Source organism: Medicago sativa, chromosome 8, assembly GCF_051527215.1.
Source record: "Medicago sativa cultivar Bolivia chromosome 8, Bolivia_mono, whole genome shotgun sequence".
Taxonomy (NCBI): domain Eukaryota; kingdom Viridiplantae; phylum Streptophyta; class Magnoliopsida; order Fabales; family Fabaceae; genus Medicago; species Medicago sativa.
Window position 1 is genome coordinate 35,718,895 of NC_140756.1, and position 16,871 is coordinate 35,735,765.

Genomic DNA, 16,871 nt, shown 5'->3' on the forward strand with positions numbered 1-16,871 from the left:
GAATGCCATGTGATCTGACGAAACTTTTCTCATGATAACGAGCATGTGTCTAATTACCCCTTTGCCCTTATATCTATTATTGGACACAAGACATAGATTGTGTTACCCTTGTGTAGCTCGATATTTATATTTCTTGATCATAGAATATACTGAGTAACGAATAAGTCCAATATCCATATTGACTTAGTTCAACATGGCCATGTAATTTTACAATCATATTCAATTAAGAGGTCTAAAGATATTTCTTATGTTATACATAAGAGACAAATCTCATCTAGGACACTCATACCCGTCAGCATGATTAGTCAACCGACTTTATTGTTATTATATGACAAATAACGTTTGAATGACAGTAAAACATTTGAGACCACATATAAGAATCTTAGAGGTTTCAGGTCTTAGAGGTATACACCATTCTCAATATGAGAATATCTTATGACATCTTCATAACATGTAATGTAGTATTTTCATAGTGGGTCAATCTAGTATAAGTATTACTCTTAATATTTACACATATGTATAGAGTTATTATTTCATATCTACAGTCTGTGAAACGTGATCATCAGTCTACATACATAATAGTATTTACACTTTATTACTATCCCAAATTATATTAAATCTTGACTACAAATACTTTTGAAAATAGTGTTCTTTATAGTAATGTAATTTCAAGGTTAAGTCTCACTTAATGTTCCATTACTTGAACTATCTATTATAAGAATTTTATTAATCTTATAGCAAATGTAATAAAGAATGTTTCTTTTTTTAGAGGAAAGAATGTCTCATTTATTTTATTAATCTTATAGCAAATGTAATAAAGAATGTTTCTTTTTTTAGAGGAAAGAATGTCTCATTTTATTTAGAGTAAATTACACCCCCTCCCCTCAAAGATGCTTAAATTACACTCCCCTCCCCTCTTATGTTAAAATATACACTTTCCTCCCCTCTTATTTAAAATATATTAGAAATTTTTTCACTCCCCACCCCTAAGAGAAGCTTGAATTACATTCCCCTCCCCTCTTATGTTAAAATCTACATTTTACTCCCTCAATTTTTTTATTTTATTTCTAATAATGTAGCCAAAAAATAAAAATCTAGCACACTTTGGAAAAAATAGCATTGCGGGTCTATTTTAATATAATCAATTTTTTTTTGAAGCAATATATAATCAAAATTTGAATACGTATTTTTCGCTATTTTTTATTCACAATTTCATTAACATGTAGTTTTAAACCCTATAATAAAATATGAAACAACCCAAAATAAAATTAAAATATGTGAAAAATTACTAAAAACAATAAAGCATGGTTATTTAAAAGCTAATTTTATACTCTAAATTATAAAATCAATAGCAAAATATTTTAATTTAATTATTATTGACATTTAAATTATAAAGAAATGAATTTATTTTTCTCAAATGGTAGTTCAAAATTAGTATATATCATAAAAATATTTTTTTATGTTGAGATAGATTAAAGTGCAGTGCATATTTAATTATTAAGGAAGGAGGTTGTAATTCAAGCATCTTATAAGAGAGGAGAATATAAAATTTATTTTTCAAGGGAGGTGAGTGTATATTTTAACATAAGAGGGGAGGGGAGTGTAATTCAAGATTCTTTTAGGGAAGGGGAGTGTAATTTACTCTTTTATTTAACTAGACTCTAACCCGTGCGATGCACGGCTTTTTATAGAGTTTCATATATAAGTATCATTCAGCTGAAGTAATCAAAGGTGAATATCAACCCAATTAAAATGATAATTCATAGTGAACATTGTAATCAAAAGAAAATAATAGACAAAAGTTTGCACCTAGAAAATAATATATAAAACTGATATGTGGTTACAGAAAGAAAAAAAAAGAATAATGAAAAGAAGTTGTTATAAGAAAGGAAAAGAGAAGTTGTTATAAGAAAGGAAAAAAAAATAAGAAAAGGAAATGCTATGTAGTAATTGGGAAAAATATAAAAGGATCCGTCAATAATAAAAAAGTAACTGCTATTGGAAAAGGAACTGTCAAGGTGTTAGTGGCTTAAAAAAAGGCCTTACATATCTATTTTAGAAGCAACAATATTTCAAAATAATGGTTGTGGCCTAGTGGTAAAAGTTACGAAGTGGTGGCATATTGTACCTGGTTCGATTAGGGTTAATCAGGGTTGATTGGAGATTGTATAACATTTATATATATTAAGATCTTACTTACTAAAGCTTGTTAAGATAATAAAAGTCATAATGCATAACATAAGTTTAACATAAAATTATTGGCATCTAGGGATTACACAAACGACATGTCTATTTTATCTAAAAGTGCACCACCACTATCTATTTTTTTTTCTTTCACTTCTCATCATCTTATTCTCTCCTCTTATTCTTGATCTTCATCACCATCTTCATACATTCATCGATACTGATAAAAGTACTTTACTAAAATTATTTTTCTCTCTCTATCATTTATACATTGTTTTAAAAAAAAATATGTGTGAAATGATCAAAAGGGTCATTCATTGTGGGACTGAGAGAGTAACATTTTTTGTATCATCAATTTTTTTTTAAGAAATCAAATGCGATATATTACGATAAAAACGTCATAAGTAAGCACAACATGTCTCTAAAAGGAATCTAAAACAAAGTTTCAAGTTACAAAAACGAAAGACAATCCAAATGCCACAAAACTAGCATTAATGGTGGCATAACAGATACAGACTGGTGAATTAGACCACAAAGCATGAAAATAAAATAAAAAGATGGTTTATGAGTTTTCAACCACCACCGGAAAGGAGAATAAAAAAGAAGCTTGATGCAATCAAGTAACTCCTCCAAAGTTGAATCTTTGTTGCAAAAATCTTTGAGTTGCACTTCTTCCAATTGACACAGATACAAGTAAACCAGATCATTTGAAAACAATGACGAACTTCCTTCCGGAATAAATGTGGACCATTGAATCGTAATACATGCATACAAACACAGTTGGGTGAACAAAACAAATCCTCAACCAACAAAGAACATAATGCCAAAAACCACCAAAGAAAATCACAATCCAAGAAAAGATGATCAATCGTTTCATCCTTCCCACAACCTCTAACACACCACAAGGAACATTAAGGAACCACTCAACACTGAAACATATTATCCTTTGGCAGAATCCTCTTATTAAGAGTTCTCCAAGCAAGTAATAATACTTTGAGGGGCACAACTTTGTTACGAATTATGTGGATCATTGCCACATTACTCTCCCTTAGTGGAAATTAGCCATCAATAGGATCATGCCTCCATGTCAATTAGTCCCATTATCCACCTACATCCCTGACCCTCAACCCCCCAACCTAACCTCCACATCGCAGCTACTTACACACACACACACACACACACACACACACACACACACACAATATTATTAACAAATAACTAAAAAAGACGACTAAATCTAGACGATAAAAGACCTTCCTTTGACCAAGAATGATTCCAAAAAGAAATGTTTTCACCATTACTGACCCTACAAACCACAACTTCCTGAAACCAACCCTCATCACTCGCGCCAACACCCTCACTAACACCACGTAAATCCTTCCACCAAATAGATGTATTTCTCCCTCCATGGCCACCCACGATCTCATATTTAACAACCAACACTTTGAAGTTTGAACAACAACATGCCCTTAACAACACCCTCAATCTCTGCATCTGAACATACGGAGTTAAAGTCTCCACATACGCACCAGTTTAAGTTGCCTTTCTTAAGAATGTAGCCACTCAAACGATTCCATAAAACATGTTTCCATCTAACATCACACGGAGCTACACATTAGCCACCAACAAAGGAGCAGGCTTTTTCTTAAGGCGACCTCCAATCACTATAACATAACATGCTCAAAAGCACTAGTCTAGTTTCATGAATACACAAAATGTATGTATTCTTATCTCTATTTTGGTAATTTAATGTGCCTATATTTTTGCTCATATTTAATAACAGGGGTCTTTTTTATGTCATTTATACAAGCCCCTATATTTTTACTCATATATTAAAACATGCCCCTATTTTTTTTTTTAATTTATACACGTGCTTATATTTTAACTCACTTTTTTTTTATAATAATATTTTTACCAATACGATTTTTTTTAAAATTTGTATACGGTTTTTACTTGTATAGTAATATAGAGGCTTATTTTTGTTGGTAATATACATGGGAACGTACAAACCTATGAAAGAATATGATTTTTCAACACATAACTTTTCATACTAAATACTCCATTCGCTTCTTTTAAACTGCCGTTTTAAAATAGTACATTCAAATTAAAGAAGTGGATATTTGTAGTGATTTTTCCTATTATTAACCTCATTTTAATCCACCAATAAATTTCTATTTTTTTTTTTGACACAAAATTTCTATCTTCTCAATAAATTTGATTTTATATATTTCTCAAATAACAAACAATTGCTATACTCTCTCTCTCACTCCCTCCAATAAACTCCTTTTTTCATATACTGTATCTCTCATCCATAACCAACTACTTTTTAATAATTGTAAAACAAAATAATGTTTTTAACTTCACATTAATCAAAATATAACTACGTTCTTCAACTTTCCTCGAACTTCTTTAATCAAAATTTAAACTTCAACTATGACTCCAACCAACACTAAATTCACATTGTGTGACATAGATTTGAGCGTTAATAGTATTCCTTTGCCAAATTTAAATATTGGTGCTGAAACATCATTAATAAAAAAAACAAAGTTTTGTTTTTAGAATAACAAACTTTATTAAAAAATATTAAATTATCTAAATACACATCATTAATTAGTTTTATTAAAAAATTGTATAATTTACAAATTATTCTCTTAAAAGATCAAAACGACAGTTAAATAGAAACACAATATCGATAATCAAACGACACTTAAAAGAAAACGACACATTACCTAAATTTAACATGGTTACATCCTATCCCAAAATATAGAGCCGATAATGACCTGACTAAAACGAACTTGCTTGGATAGAGTTAGGTTGGTTGGAGTTTGATTTAAAAGATACAAGTTTTAGATCTAACCTAAATGAATCTAACTCAACCTTTGAACACCCCTATTTTACACTAAAATTATATTAAAATACATTATTTCATCATATCACCCACTCTTGTAAGGTAATGATAGTTAAAATTAGTAGTGTGACATGAAAGCGCTTATTTGATATGTCCATCAAGCTCATCAAATATTAAAATAATAAAATTAGAAAATATTTTCTCAAGAATTAAAAAAAAGTTGTCCGCAAGTCCTAATTCACGTGATAAAAATATCAACATTGTTAGACTAGACGTTGTGGTTGAAGGTTGAAACTCAATTCCTCAACTTATGTGTGAATTCTGAAGTGACTATTGTCATTTGGTCTATGTTACAAAAGTCTTAAATTTGCACAATTTTTTTCTCGAGAGCATATCCTCTACAGTGACCAGAGAGTCTAATAGAATCTCAACCACTCGTTTGATTTCACTAAATTCCTTCAAAATTATTGAAAAACAATTGAAAAATGGATATAATAATATAATGGAAAAGCCACAAGAGAATCTCTCTAAAAAAAAGAGAGAAAAAAAGTCTCTTTAGTTTAGACTAGACTTGAGTAGGGGTATTAATGTAAAATGAGGTGAATTCAAAATGTTAGTAAAGGCACAAAACGCGGTGTTATTGATTTGAGATTCAAATTTGAGAGAGAGAGAGAGATTCCAACGGTAAAGTAATTTTCATTTGTTCGTTCTCTGCGAACTGCATCATCCATCGTGTTTCTCTTCCAATCCTCAATGGTTACTCTCAAGGTAATTTTCAACCCTAATTTCTCAGATAAACCCTAATTTCTTCATTTTCAAATTTCGCATAAATCAACCTTTTCTTTTCTTTCTCTTTTTTCTGATGTTCTTGTTTCGTTCTTGCATGTTTCAGGTAAAATCCAGATTGGGCTCAACTCGAGCCTCTGAATCGCGTCCAACCGGTATGATTAATTAATTAATTAATTTTTTTGTGAATTTGAAGTGTTATTCACTGGATTGATTATTGTTTTGATTTAATTGATTTTATATATTGTTTGATTTATATGAAGCAGTGGGTGGTGGTAAGAATTTCAAGATTTTTTCCGAAATTGACCGGATTCAAGTTGGTGATGGGTCTACCATGTATGTGTTTAATTTCTCTTCTTTTATATGTAATTGGATATGAATTGTTTAGAACTAATTCCAATTCTTTCTTTAGGACTTCTGCAAGAGAAGTTGGCGCAGCTTCAAGGTATGATATGATACCTATTTCGAAGAATTTTTTTATAAAAAAAGGGATAGTTTCGATATATGATTGATTGCATGTAATGGCGAAGAAAGGCTACATGTGCATTGTTTTTTAAGATATTACATGAACAATGGTGCTCTTTAGTTGTTCTGTTGTAGTGGAAGTGAATTTAGTTTCGCGGGCTTAGTCAGTTTTATTTGCTTTTATTATTGTTGTTGTTGTTCTGTTTGTTTAGACTCGTGGTTTTAATTGAACAACAGGGTTGTCCCAAAATTGTATCGTTTAAGGTCCAAAGCTGATGCCTTATATGTGTGTGTATTGTATTTTGATGTGTAAAACCCATGATAAGATACAATACGACAGTGTAAGATATTTCATCTGGGTGTAGTTTTCGTGACTGCCATAAACAACATGTTGATCTATTTTTTTCTGTCTTCTCATTTTGTAATTTATGTAGAAAGAGTGCTACTATAGTATCAGAATAGCTTTCTAGTTTTGTATGTGTGTGTATTATTGTATTTCGACGTGCAAAATTGATTATTAGAAACCATGATAACATACAAAACAGCAGTGTCATGTACTTTCTTTAGGTGTAGTTTCTTGGGTACAATAGAGCAACATATTGACCCTATTTCCTCTCTCTCTTCTCATTTTGTAATTCATGTAGAAAGAATGCCGTAGCTGCTAACAAAGGGGTTATATCCAATACTGCCGCTAATCCAAAGGTAATATACATTCTAAACTTCTAATACTTTCTGAATACTCACAACATCTGGAAATACTTGGAAAGTGTCTATATATGTTGTATCCTTGAGCAAGCCATTGCTTACTGCTTGTATAATTGTTTTGCAACCTAATGATGAAGGGTGATTTCAAAAGCATGGAGAAAAGTAACAAAACATGTGGAGCTTCTGGTAAGTTTTACCTGTACTTATTTTGCGTTAAAATTTTGACAAACATGTTGCAAAGCACATTCATCATTTTCACTTATTTTGACGTTTGGTAGGAAATATGAAAGCGAGAAAGGCATTGGCTGATGTTACCAATGCTCAAGGAAGCTCTACAACAGCTGCTAAGCGTAATATCTCCAAAATTAAGTAAGAACCTTCTTTATTGTGGGTTAATAGAAGGTTAGGAAGGGAAGCTTGTTTAAGTATATTTTTTGCTAGTTACTGTTGAGATTTACTTGACGTTCTTTCTAGGACCTTTATCTTGATGATTCTTACAGTTCACCGGAAAATCTAATAGCAACCTAAATAACTTTTTAAGCATTTCTTCTAATGCATTCTTCCTTAACTGAATGTCTGTTATTTATTGTTGTATGTGCCTTACCAGGGTTTCAGCAGGTTCAACCACTAAAACAGTGGGCATCCCTTTGAGGAAATCCTTCACGGTATGGAAAGTCACACTCTTCGAATATCCTGTCTGTGTTTTGTTTTTGTTTACTCAATCAGTTGTTCAGCTAAAGGAACACTCCTTTTACTTGAACTAATTAATGTTCTCTACTCCTCTTCAAAAAAAAAAGAAAAAGAAATATATTAATTAATGCGCTTGATGCCCCAATGATGGAATCATGTTCTTGGCTATGTAATCTACACAATCACTTCTATGAATATTAATTAATAATAAAAACATAAACGTGAAAAAGTCCTATGAAATCAATCATCTTCTTCATTAGGAAGATAAGTTTTTGGATCTATTTGTTATTGTGGTAAATAAAAATGTTCCCCTAGCTCAATTGGTATACAGTTCCCTTTTAGATTAATGTGTTGGACAAAAATATGGTTTTTGATAGAACATTATGGCGTAATTTGATCCATGTAGCCGACCCCACTTGGTGGGATAGGGCTTGATTGTTGTTATTTGTTTGTTATTGCTGTAAATCATTTATCTATGTTTTTTTTTTCTTCTTCTTTCGTTTCTCAATTGCCCTTGTCGTTCCCAGCTCCTCTTTTCTTTAGAGAGATGTTCTACTGTTATCTGGCATATTATTTTAAATTTAATGAAGTAGTAGCTATGAAATGGATCTCCAGATTTAACAACAATGTCAAGAGGATGTAGATGTGGCTGACTAGGATTTTTTGGTAGCTATCCTTATTGTAGCTGAGTATTGGACTTTCTTTAGTAAATAAATGTACTGTGCAAAGACTTAAGAAATTGCACTGCCTTGAGTCATATGTATAGAAGATAAGCTTCTGGAGGTTTGCTGGCAGATTCAATGGTTTTAGGCAGTCAAGCCATATGATAGCAGGATCAGCTGGCCACTAACTTCATACCTACTGCCTTTTCACCCCTTTTAACCAATCATTTTCTACATTCAGCAACATTAACCATGGAACTTCTATGGATGTTTTTCTTGTTGGGATGGTGGATATTTGAAAGGTAACATACATGAAGTACTGATTACTTTTCTTCCTCAAATCAGGTCAAAGAGCTAAAAAGTACTAGTCATGGTGGAGTTCAATTAGATGCTTCCAATGGAGGTGACTTATTTCCCCTAGACCTTCATATTGTATGGTTGAACAGTTTTAGCTGTTTTTCTTCCTTCATCTAATAATTAGTAGGCACAGGTTTAAGGGTTTCCTTAGGTGATCGGAAGAATAGTTCATCAAATGGAGGTCAACCAGTTGGCACAAAGGATGGGTACTTGAGATCCCGTCTCTTGTTTACTCACATTTAATTGCATATTAAGTTATTTATGTTTATTATTTATCATCCCAAGCATGTTATTCTAGAAATTATCCTGACACTGCTTTTTTCCTTATAGGTTTGCAAGGAAGCCTATGTTACCTACAACTACAAGGTTTTGTGAATTTCATTTTGTTGGTTTGTTTGTGTAAGTTTTATTTATGACATACATGTGACTAAAACCTGAACGTTCATATGTTTCTTCCAGCACTTCAAGGAAGTCTCTGCCAGTTACAGGTTTAAGGGCTTCTTTAGGTGATCAGAAGAATAATTCAAATGGAGGTCAATCAGTTGCCACAAAGGATAGGTACTTGAGATCCCGTCTCTTGTTTATCTCACATTTAACAGGACGTTAAGCTATTTATGTTTTTTATTTTTTATTCCAAGCATGTTATTCTAGAAATTATCCCGACACTTTTTCTCTTTCCTTTTAGGTTTGCAAGGAAACCTATGTTACCCACAACTACAAGGTTTGCGAATTTCATTATGTTGATTTGTGTAAGTTTTATGAACAACATGCGACTAAAACTAGAACGTTTATTTGTCTGTTCCAAGCACTTCAAGGAAGTCTCTGCCAGTTCCAAGGAGGGTAAACAGGGTAGAGATGAATAACACAAAGGTTAGCATAATTCTGTTTACAATTTTTCTTTCCTGGTGGTGAATAATATCAATACAATATCATTTCCTCCGCAAAGTTGTGCTTATTTGGATTGCCAGATCTTTTTTCTTATTTAATTGATATATATATTTTTTTAAATAATTTTCCTTTTCTTGTGTCTCATTTTTCTTCCTTTTAGGAAAATGCTGGAAGTTCTGAAACAGCCAGTGGCCAAAGTGGTCTTCCAAGTAAGAAGCCATGATATTGATAAGAACTATGAAAATATCAATGAGCTGACTTATTCTATGTTGAATGAACTTAACTTACTGCTGATTTTCAGGTAAGCTGACAACAGGAACAAGAGTTAGTTCCCAACTAATTAATGCAAGGCGCAATCTATGGAAGACTCGAGTTAGTGATGGCTTTGTTCAAATGTATGTGATAATCAATAAGTGCTCATATTATTAGTTTATGCCTCTGATAGTAATTGCGTACTTTTAGTACATTTTGTCTGTTTCTTTGGTCTTCAAGTTGTAAAACCGAAGGAGTGTAACAAGTTAGCCTGTAATAATTGGTACTAATGACCTACGACTCATGAATTTAAGTTAGTCTAGAATAAACTGGAGGAGTATAGCAAGTTTTCCAGTATGGCTGCCATCAGAGGACACGGCAGATCATGAATTTGAGTAGATTTAGCCATTAATACAGTTCAAGCCCTAAAAAAGAAGACTACAAGAAAAGAAAAACTTAAAAGAAGAGAGATAGAAAGAGAGAGAGGACTCAACTCAGATTCTTCTCGAACAATGCAACAGAATGCAATAACTTAGACTAACTCTGAGGAAGAGCTAGAACCATATGATACATAATATTACATAAAGATACAAAGACTGATGCACACGTACGCAATACACTGATAGAAAACAATATACTACATAATACATAAATACTGACTTAGGTGAGGGCACATACATGATTTCATATTTAACAAAAAATTTGAATTAGAAAACCCTCAATTTTTTTAATTTTTTTGGAATTTGGAGCTACTAGATATCTCTGTTTATAGATGACCTGCTTGTATTCTTCAGTAACTACTGTTTCTCTTTGCTATGCAAGATAACTGCTACTACTTCTCTTTGATTTTATCAAAATTTCTAATTGTTAATTTAGAGGATGTGATTTGTTGTTATTAATGGGTCATTTTATCTGGCGTGTAGGATTACGAGTAATGCGTACCAAGTCTCCTCAAGAAAGTCAGTCAAGGTATGTTGGCTGTACTTTGTTTATTGCCTGTTCTGGTTGATTTATTTGGTTGATTGGTTTTTCAATTGTTCTATGGAATTTTTTATTTTTCATTCAATTTGTTTATTTATTTTAAAAGCTATTTTCATATCAATGCTTTATCTTGTATTACATTTGGAATTTATTTCCTATGCTCGTATAAGTAATAAGAGCGAACTATTGTGTTGTGTGCCTGTCAGAAAAATTTGCAGCTAATGTTTGGTTAACATGCTTGTTAAAGATGTTATGCTCAGTATATTTCTTGGTTCATTTTGTGATTTTAAGCTTCTATTCCATTAGTGAATAATTTCCACCACATTTATATATTTTTGTATGCAGCCTGTTGTTAAGACCACAATCAAGGCTTCTACATCTCAGAGGACTCTAAAATCTAAATCCATATCAGGCCAGAACAAATCAAAACCAACTAGTACAATTGCCTCTAAGGATGAGGAAAAAGTTTCTTCGTCTCTTTCTGATAACAGTTCAGTGGTCTTTTCCAATGATGCAAGTCAAAGACATCAACCATCTGATGGGGAGTGCAGTATGAAAACAGATTTATCAGAGTTGATTCCTGAGAATAATTCAGTTGTCATATCTGATGACGCAAATCAAAGACATCGACCATCTGATGGGGAGAGCAGTTTGAAAACGGATTTATCAGAGTTGATTCCAAGAAAAAGTTCCAGCCGTCGGAAATCTTATACAACTTCATTAATGGAAAAATCTAAGGTATCAAGCTCAATGTATTAAACCACATTTTGTTAAGATCCTCTGAAATTTAAAAATGAAGTAAGCCTTAATTTGCAGATTCTCAAGGAAAATGGTGAAGTTAGGGAGCAGGATAACCTACCAAGTATAGACGATGAATGTAATCATCTAGAAGTTTCTGAATACATTGATGCTATATATCAGTACTATTGGGTTACTGAGGTAATATTGATCAAGCTTCTGATTTTACTTATTCAGATTGAAATTTGAAATTGGTTACCACAGAAGACATCCATTTTGTTTTTGTTTTTGTTTTTGTTTCTAGATTAACTTTCTTCTTTCATAAACATGCTTGTCCTTCTGTTCTTATTTTCCTATAAAATTGCTGTAGGATTTTATAGCTCCACTGATTATAGAATTAGTAAATAATTTTATATCAAAAACATCTGAGCCTTGAGATATATCTGCTTTTATATAAAAAACTTGACCTTTTTAGCACTGTTGCATTTTTAGTGGTTGAAACTTGAGGGTTATGTCTGGAAGTCATCCCAATCTTGCAGGGATTATCATAATTAATATGCATAATACATGCCAATCATATCTTGCAGTCAATATAGTCAATGTCTACGTTTTTACCCAAGAATCCTATATTGGGGCCCCAAAATTGTGAACATGAATAAATCACATTTTATTTTGGTGTCTCTTTTGATCTCATATGTTATTACTAGATACTTAATTATCTCATCAGAAAGTGTGAAGTAATCTTACTTGTGCCATGGTTTCAATGATTTTGCCGCTTCCTCATTGGGCATAATCATAATGCTAACAGGAGTTTTTAGTTTTCCACATACAAATTTATATTATATTTTTTCCTTGCTCTCTAACTGCAACTGATATTTGTTTTTTAAAAATTACTTCCAATCGCAGGCACATGGTCAAGCTCTATCAAATTACATGTCAATTCAGACAGAGATTACTCCTCATATGCGGGGAGTATTGGTCAACTGGCTAATTGAGGTGCATAACTAATTTCCCTCATCCTTAATGTATTGTCTTTTGTCCTTGTCCTTTCTTTATATATTGTTCTGTGTTTTTCCCTCTTTTAGATGTTAATAGCTCTCTATCCATTTTTTTGCTGATAATTTTATTTTGTAGATCCAACATCACTAGTCTTTTTTCTCTGCTTATTTCTTGGATTTTACAGGTACACTTCAAATATGATTTGATGCCCGAGACACTATATCTGACAGTGACATTGTTGGATCAATATCTTTCCCAAGTGAATATAAAAACGAGTGAGATGCAGTTAGTTGGTCTTACATCCCTTTTGTTGGCCTCAAAGTATGAGGACTTTTGGCATCCAAGGGTGAGAAGTCATTTCAAACATTTATTTTGAAGAAAAGAGGGTGTGATTCATTGTGACGATTGTAATTTTTATTTTGTCTCATTTGTTTCTAGGTAAAGGATTTGATTAGCATCTCAGCTGAGTCGTATACAAGAGATCAAATGCTTGGAATGGTATGCAATTCTTATAACAAGCATCATAGGACTCAACTAGCTTATGTCATGTTTAAATTTTGAGAATGATCTCAATACATTTCATGCATAGTTAAGTCAACCAAAATAATGAAAACCTTACGAAAATTGCAAAGTAAAGAAATGGATCGACAACTGGAGAAATAGACAAGGAGCAGAAGTAAGAAATACTGTTGATCAGAGTCTCTTGAATAATGTTGATCACAGGATTGTTTTCCATCTCTGGTCCATCTTGATCAGAGGAAATACTGTTGAATGATACATCATATTCTGTTTCTTCTTCCCATCTTTAATTTTCAACTGGCCCATTTCAACTGAATTCAACTGGGTAATCCAGTTGATAAATTCCAAAATCTTGCTGATCAAGCATCATAGGACTCAACTAGCTTATGTCATGTTTAAATTTTGAGAATGATCTCAATACATTTCATGCATAGTTAAGTCAACCAAAATAATGAAAACCTTAAGAAAATTGCAAAGTAAAGAAATGGATCTACAACTGGAGAAATAGACAAGGAGCAGAAGTAGGAAATACTGTTGATCAGAGTCTCTTGAATAATGTTGATCACAGGATTGTTTTCCATCTCTGGTCCATCTTGATCAGAGGAAATACTGTTGAATGATACATCATATTCTGTTTCTTCTTCCCATCTTTAATTTTCAACTGGCCCATTTCAACTGAATTCAACTGGGTAATCCAGTTGATAAATTCCAAAATCTTGCTGATTTTGTTCAATTTTCTATTTTTATTTGCACTTGTATTAGGTTCAAACATGGTTCTTACTATTATATTCTAACTAATATGTGGAATGAATTTTACTGTTCAGGAAAAGCTTATTCTTAGAAAATTGAAGTTCCGTCTTAATGCTCCCACTCCTTACGTTTTTCTGATAAGGTTTCTCAAGGCTGCACAATCAGATATGAAGGTATGTAATTCAGCATGCACACTCTACAGACATACTGATTGATATAGGACCAAAATATTTCTAATAAATTGGTTATTCTAATTGATTCTTTATGCATGTATGTTTGATTTCTAACATTTTTTGTTTGTAATTTATTTTCACAGCTTGAACACATGGCATTCTTTCTCATTGACCTATGCTTAGTTGAATATGAAGCTTTAGCGTTCAAGCCTTCACTACTATGCGCATCGGCTCTCTATGTCGCGCGCTGTACACTGCAAATAACCCCATCATGGACACCACTACTTCAAAAGCATGCACGTTATGAAGTTTCACAGATCAGGCACTTGTTCTACCATTTTATCTTTTTCAGTTTCAAAAATTGTGTGACTTTTGTTTATGCTAACTGCAATATTTGCAGGGATTGTGCTGATATGATACTGAAATTCCACAAAGCTGCCGGGAAGGGAAAGTTAAGAGTGGCTTATGAAAAATATTCCAGAAAGGAGCTCGGTGGGGTTGCAGCAGTGAAACCGTTGGATAGACTTCCCCGTTGATTTGATTTGTACTGGAGAGTTATACTTATGTAATATAGTGTCACATTCTTCTCCTCTGTGAATGTTGTAACCTCTTCATTTTTTTGTTCTTGAGGTTTTTATAGCTGAAATCCTTTTACCAGGTTGGATTCTCACACAACCTTAGTTCCAGCTATAAAAGTTAGGTTTTATCAAAAACATTGTTTGGTAGGAAACACTGAGGTTAATACATTCTTATAACTTCAATCAATCAAAAGATAATAGGAACATCCGTTTTCATTGTGCACTATGATATTGGGAAGGATGGAGTATTATTACATTTTAATTTCAATAATTTTTTTTTTTTTTTTGGTTACCAAATAATTTCAATAATGAATAAAGATAAAGGCTTAGGCAGGCTCTAATAAAAAAATAAAATAAAGGCCTGCATAGATCATTAAACAAAAAAATTTATATTTTTTTAATAAAATATCACGGTGCCACATTAATTTTTCCAAACTCTAACGAGCAACTTTAGATTTTTTTAATAAAAAATAGGGTAAAATATGCTTTTCGTCCCTGTAATTATAGGGCATTTGAATTTTCGTCCCTGAGCTTACTAATCCTCCCATCTTGTCCCTGTAATTATTAATCATTTGAGATTTCATCCTAATTACAAAATTTTGCTGAGGTGGAGGGTAATTAGTGACGTGGCATGTGTTTAATGGATTTGTGTCAGGACACGTCAGCTGTGCGGCGGGGCAATGACATTTTTGCCCCTCTCTTCTTCTTTTCTTCTTTCCCTCCTCTCCTTCTTCTTCTCTGTCGAATCAAGCTGGCCATTAACATATCATGGAAATAGCTTAAGAGATGTGTGAGCATCAAAAGTAACTTGACTATGCCAAAGGATACCACCATGTATACCAACTCCTCAGATTTTTTAAACTAAATATCAATGAAATAATAAATAAATTGCCCTGAGAGGGTTTTTTAATTGAAGATCAGTTCCTGTCACCAACATCCTATCAGATGATTTTAAGCATACCATCATCCCTCACATATCATGGAGCTTGATTCACGACGTGGGCTCAAAGCTCACCGGAGCATTCATTCTCGATTCACGACGCCTTCCACGCACCCTATCCCACACTCATCTCATCGCCAAACCCAACACCTTCAACACTAACACTAACCCCAATCGATTCTTCACTTCAAAAAAACTCAATCATACTTCTCCGCCGTCGCCGCCGTGGACGAAACTTCAGAGTTTTAGAAACCCAGATTTGAACACCTCAAGCTGCGAATCAAAGTCGAGACTTATAGATTCACAGCCTCCGGGTTTAGCGCAGCTGAAACCCAGATTTTGATTCTGACTTTAACGCTTTGGATTTTGAATTCGTCATCCTCATTACGACGCTTCATTCTGACAAACTAAGCAACACAATCGTCACTTTGGATTTTGATTACTTGTTGTTTTTTCTATCTAAATGATTTAGTCACTACCATGGTTATTGTTGTTATTGCTGTTCCAATTTTGTTGTTGTTCCAATCTTCATCATTAACATCAGGGAATTGAATTGTTTGACGGTGCCTGTGACGAATTCATGGAGCATCAAATCCCATCGACGATTGTTAGCGGCGTTGTGTTGTTGGTGTTGTGGTTGTTGTCGGAGATAGAGGCATAACAGTTGAGAAGGAAAGTGGAGAAGAGAGGTTCAGCTTTTCTGGGTTCGACAGAGAAGAAGGAGAAGAGGGAAAGAAGAAAAGATTGAGGCAGGGGCAAAATGGTCATTGCGCGCAAGCCCAGGTTCATTAAGGGCAAAAATGTCATTGCCCCGGCCCTTTGATGACGTGTCCTGACAAAAAACCATTAAACAGATGCCACGTCACTAATTACCCTCCACCTCAGCAAAATTTTGTAATTAGGATGAAATCTCAAATGATTAATAATTACAGGGACAAGATGGGAGGATTAGTAAGCTCAGGGACGAAAATTCAAATGCCCTATAATTACAGGGACGAAAAGCATATTTTACCCTAAAAAATATCACGGTGCCACATTAATTTTTCTAAACTCTATCAATCCATTAATTGTGTGATATGTAATTAATGTAAAGATATATTTTCCATAATCTCTATCTATATCTATATCTATATCTATCTATATCTATATCTATATCTATATTCTATACAATTGCAAATGTTTTACATTGACCTTTATTAAATGTTACTTTTCTAATAGGCTCTCCACATATGCATTTTGCCACTTGGCAAATGATGATTAAATTTCCCAATTTTCTTAACACTATATATAAGGCAATGTTAATTAGCAATATTAAATTTGTTTCCTTCAAAAAAATTAAATTTGTTAATTTTTTTT

General features: G+C 32.9%; 1 protein-coding gene across 7 annotated transcripts; it reads left to right on the top strand.

Annotated features, from left to right (window-relative positions):
- The first annotated feature begins 5,679 nt into the window (after positions 1 to 5,679).
- Positions 5,680 to 14,801, top strand: CYCB3;1 (cyclin b3;1). Of its 7 annotated transcripts, none has more exons than XM_085732386.1 (25): positions 5,680 to 5,800; positions 5,925 to 5,973; positions 6,082 to 6,154; positions 6,231 to 6,263; positions 6,928 to 6,985; positions 7,126 to 7,174; positions 7,267 to 7,357; positions 7,596 to 7,653; positions 8,686 to 8,743; positions 8,825 to 8,903; positions 9,028 to 9,063; positions 9,157 to 9,255; positions 9,383 to 9,418; positions 9,504 to 9,567; positions 9,746 to 9,794; positions 9,887 to 9,980; positions 10,761 to 10,806; positions 11,164 to 11,556; positions 11,635 to 11,757; positions 12,463 to 12,552; positions 12,740 to 12,901; positions 12,994 to 13,053; positions 13,899 to 13,997; positions 14,141 to 14,319; positions 14,398 to 14,801. In XM_085732386.1, exons 1-25 carry the CDS (start codon positions 5,786 to 5,788, stop codon positions 14,531 to 14,533), a joined length of 2,229 nt encoding a protein of 742 aa, XP_085588512.1. In that variant the 5' UTR covers positions 5,680 to 5,785; the 3' UTR covers positions 14,534 to 14,801. The 7 variants fall into 7 exon arrangements, with proteins under 7 accessions (XP_085588512.1, XP_085588516.1, XP_085588514.1 ...); XM_085732390.1 differs by having other exon boundaries at positions 9,513 to 9,567; XM_085732388.1 differs by having other exon boundaries at positions 8,831 to 8,903.
- Positions 14,802 to 16,871: the final 2,070 nt, after the last annotated feature.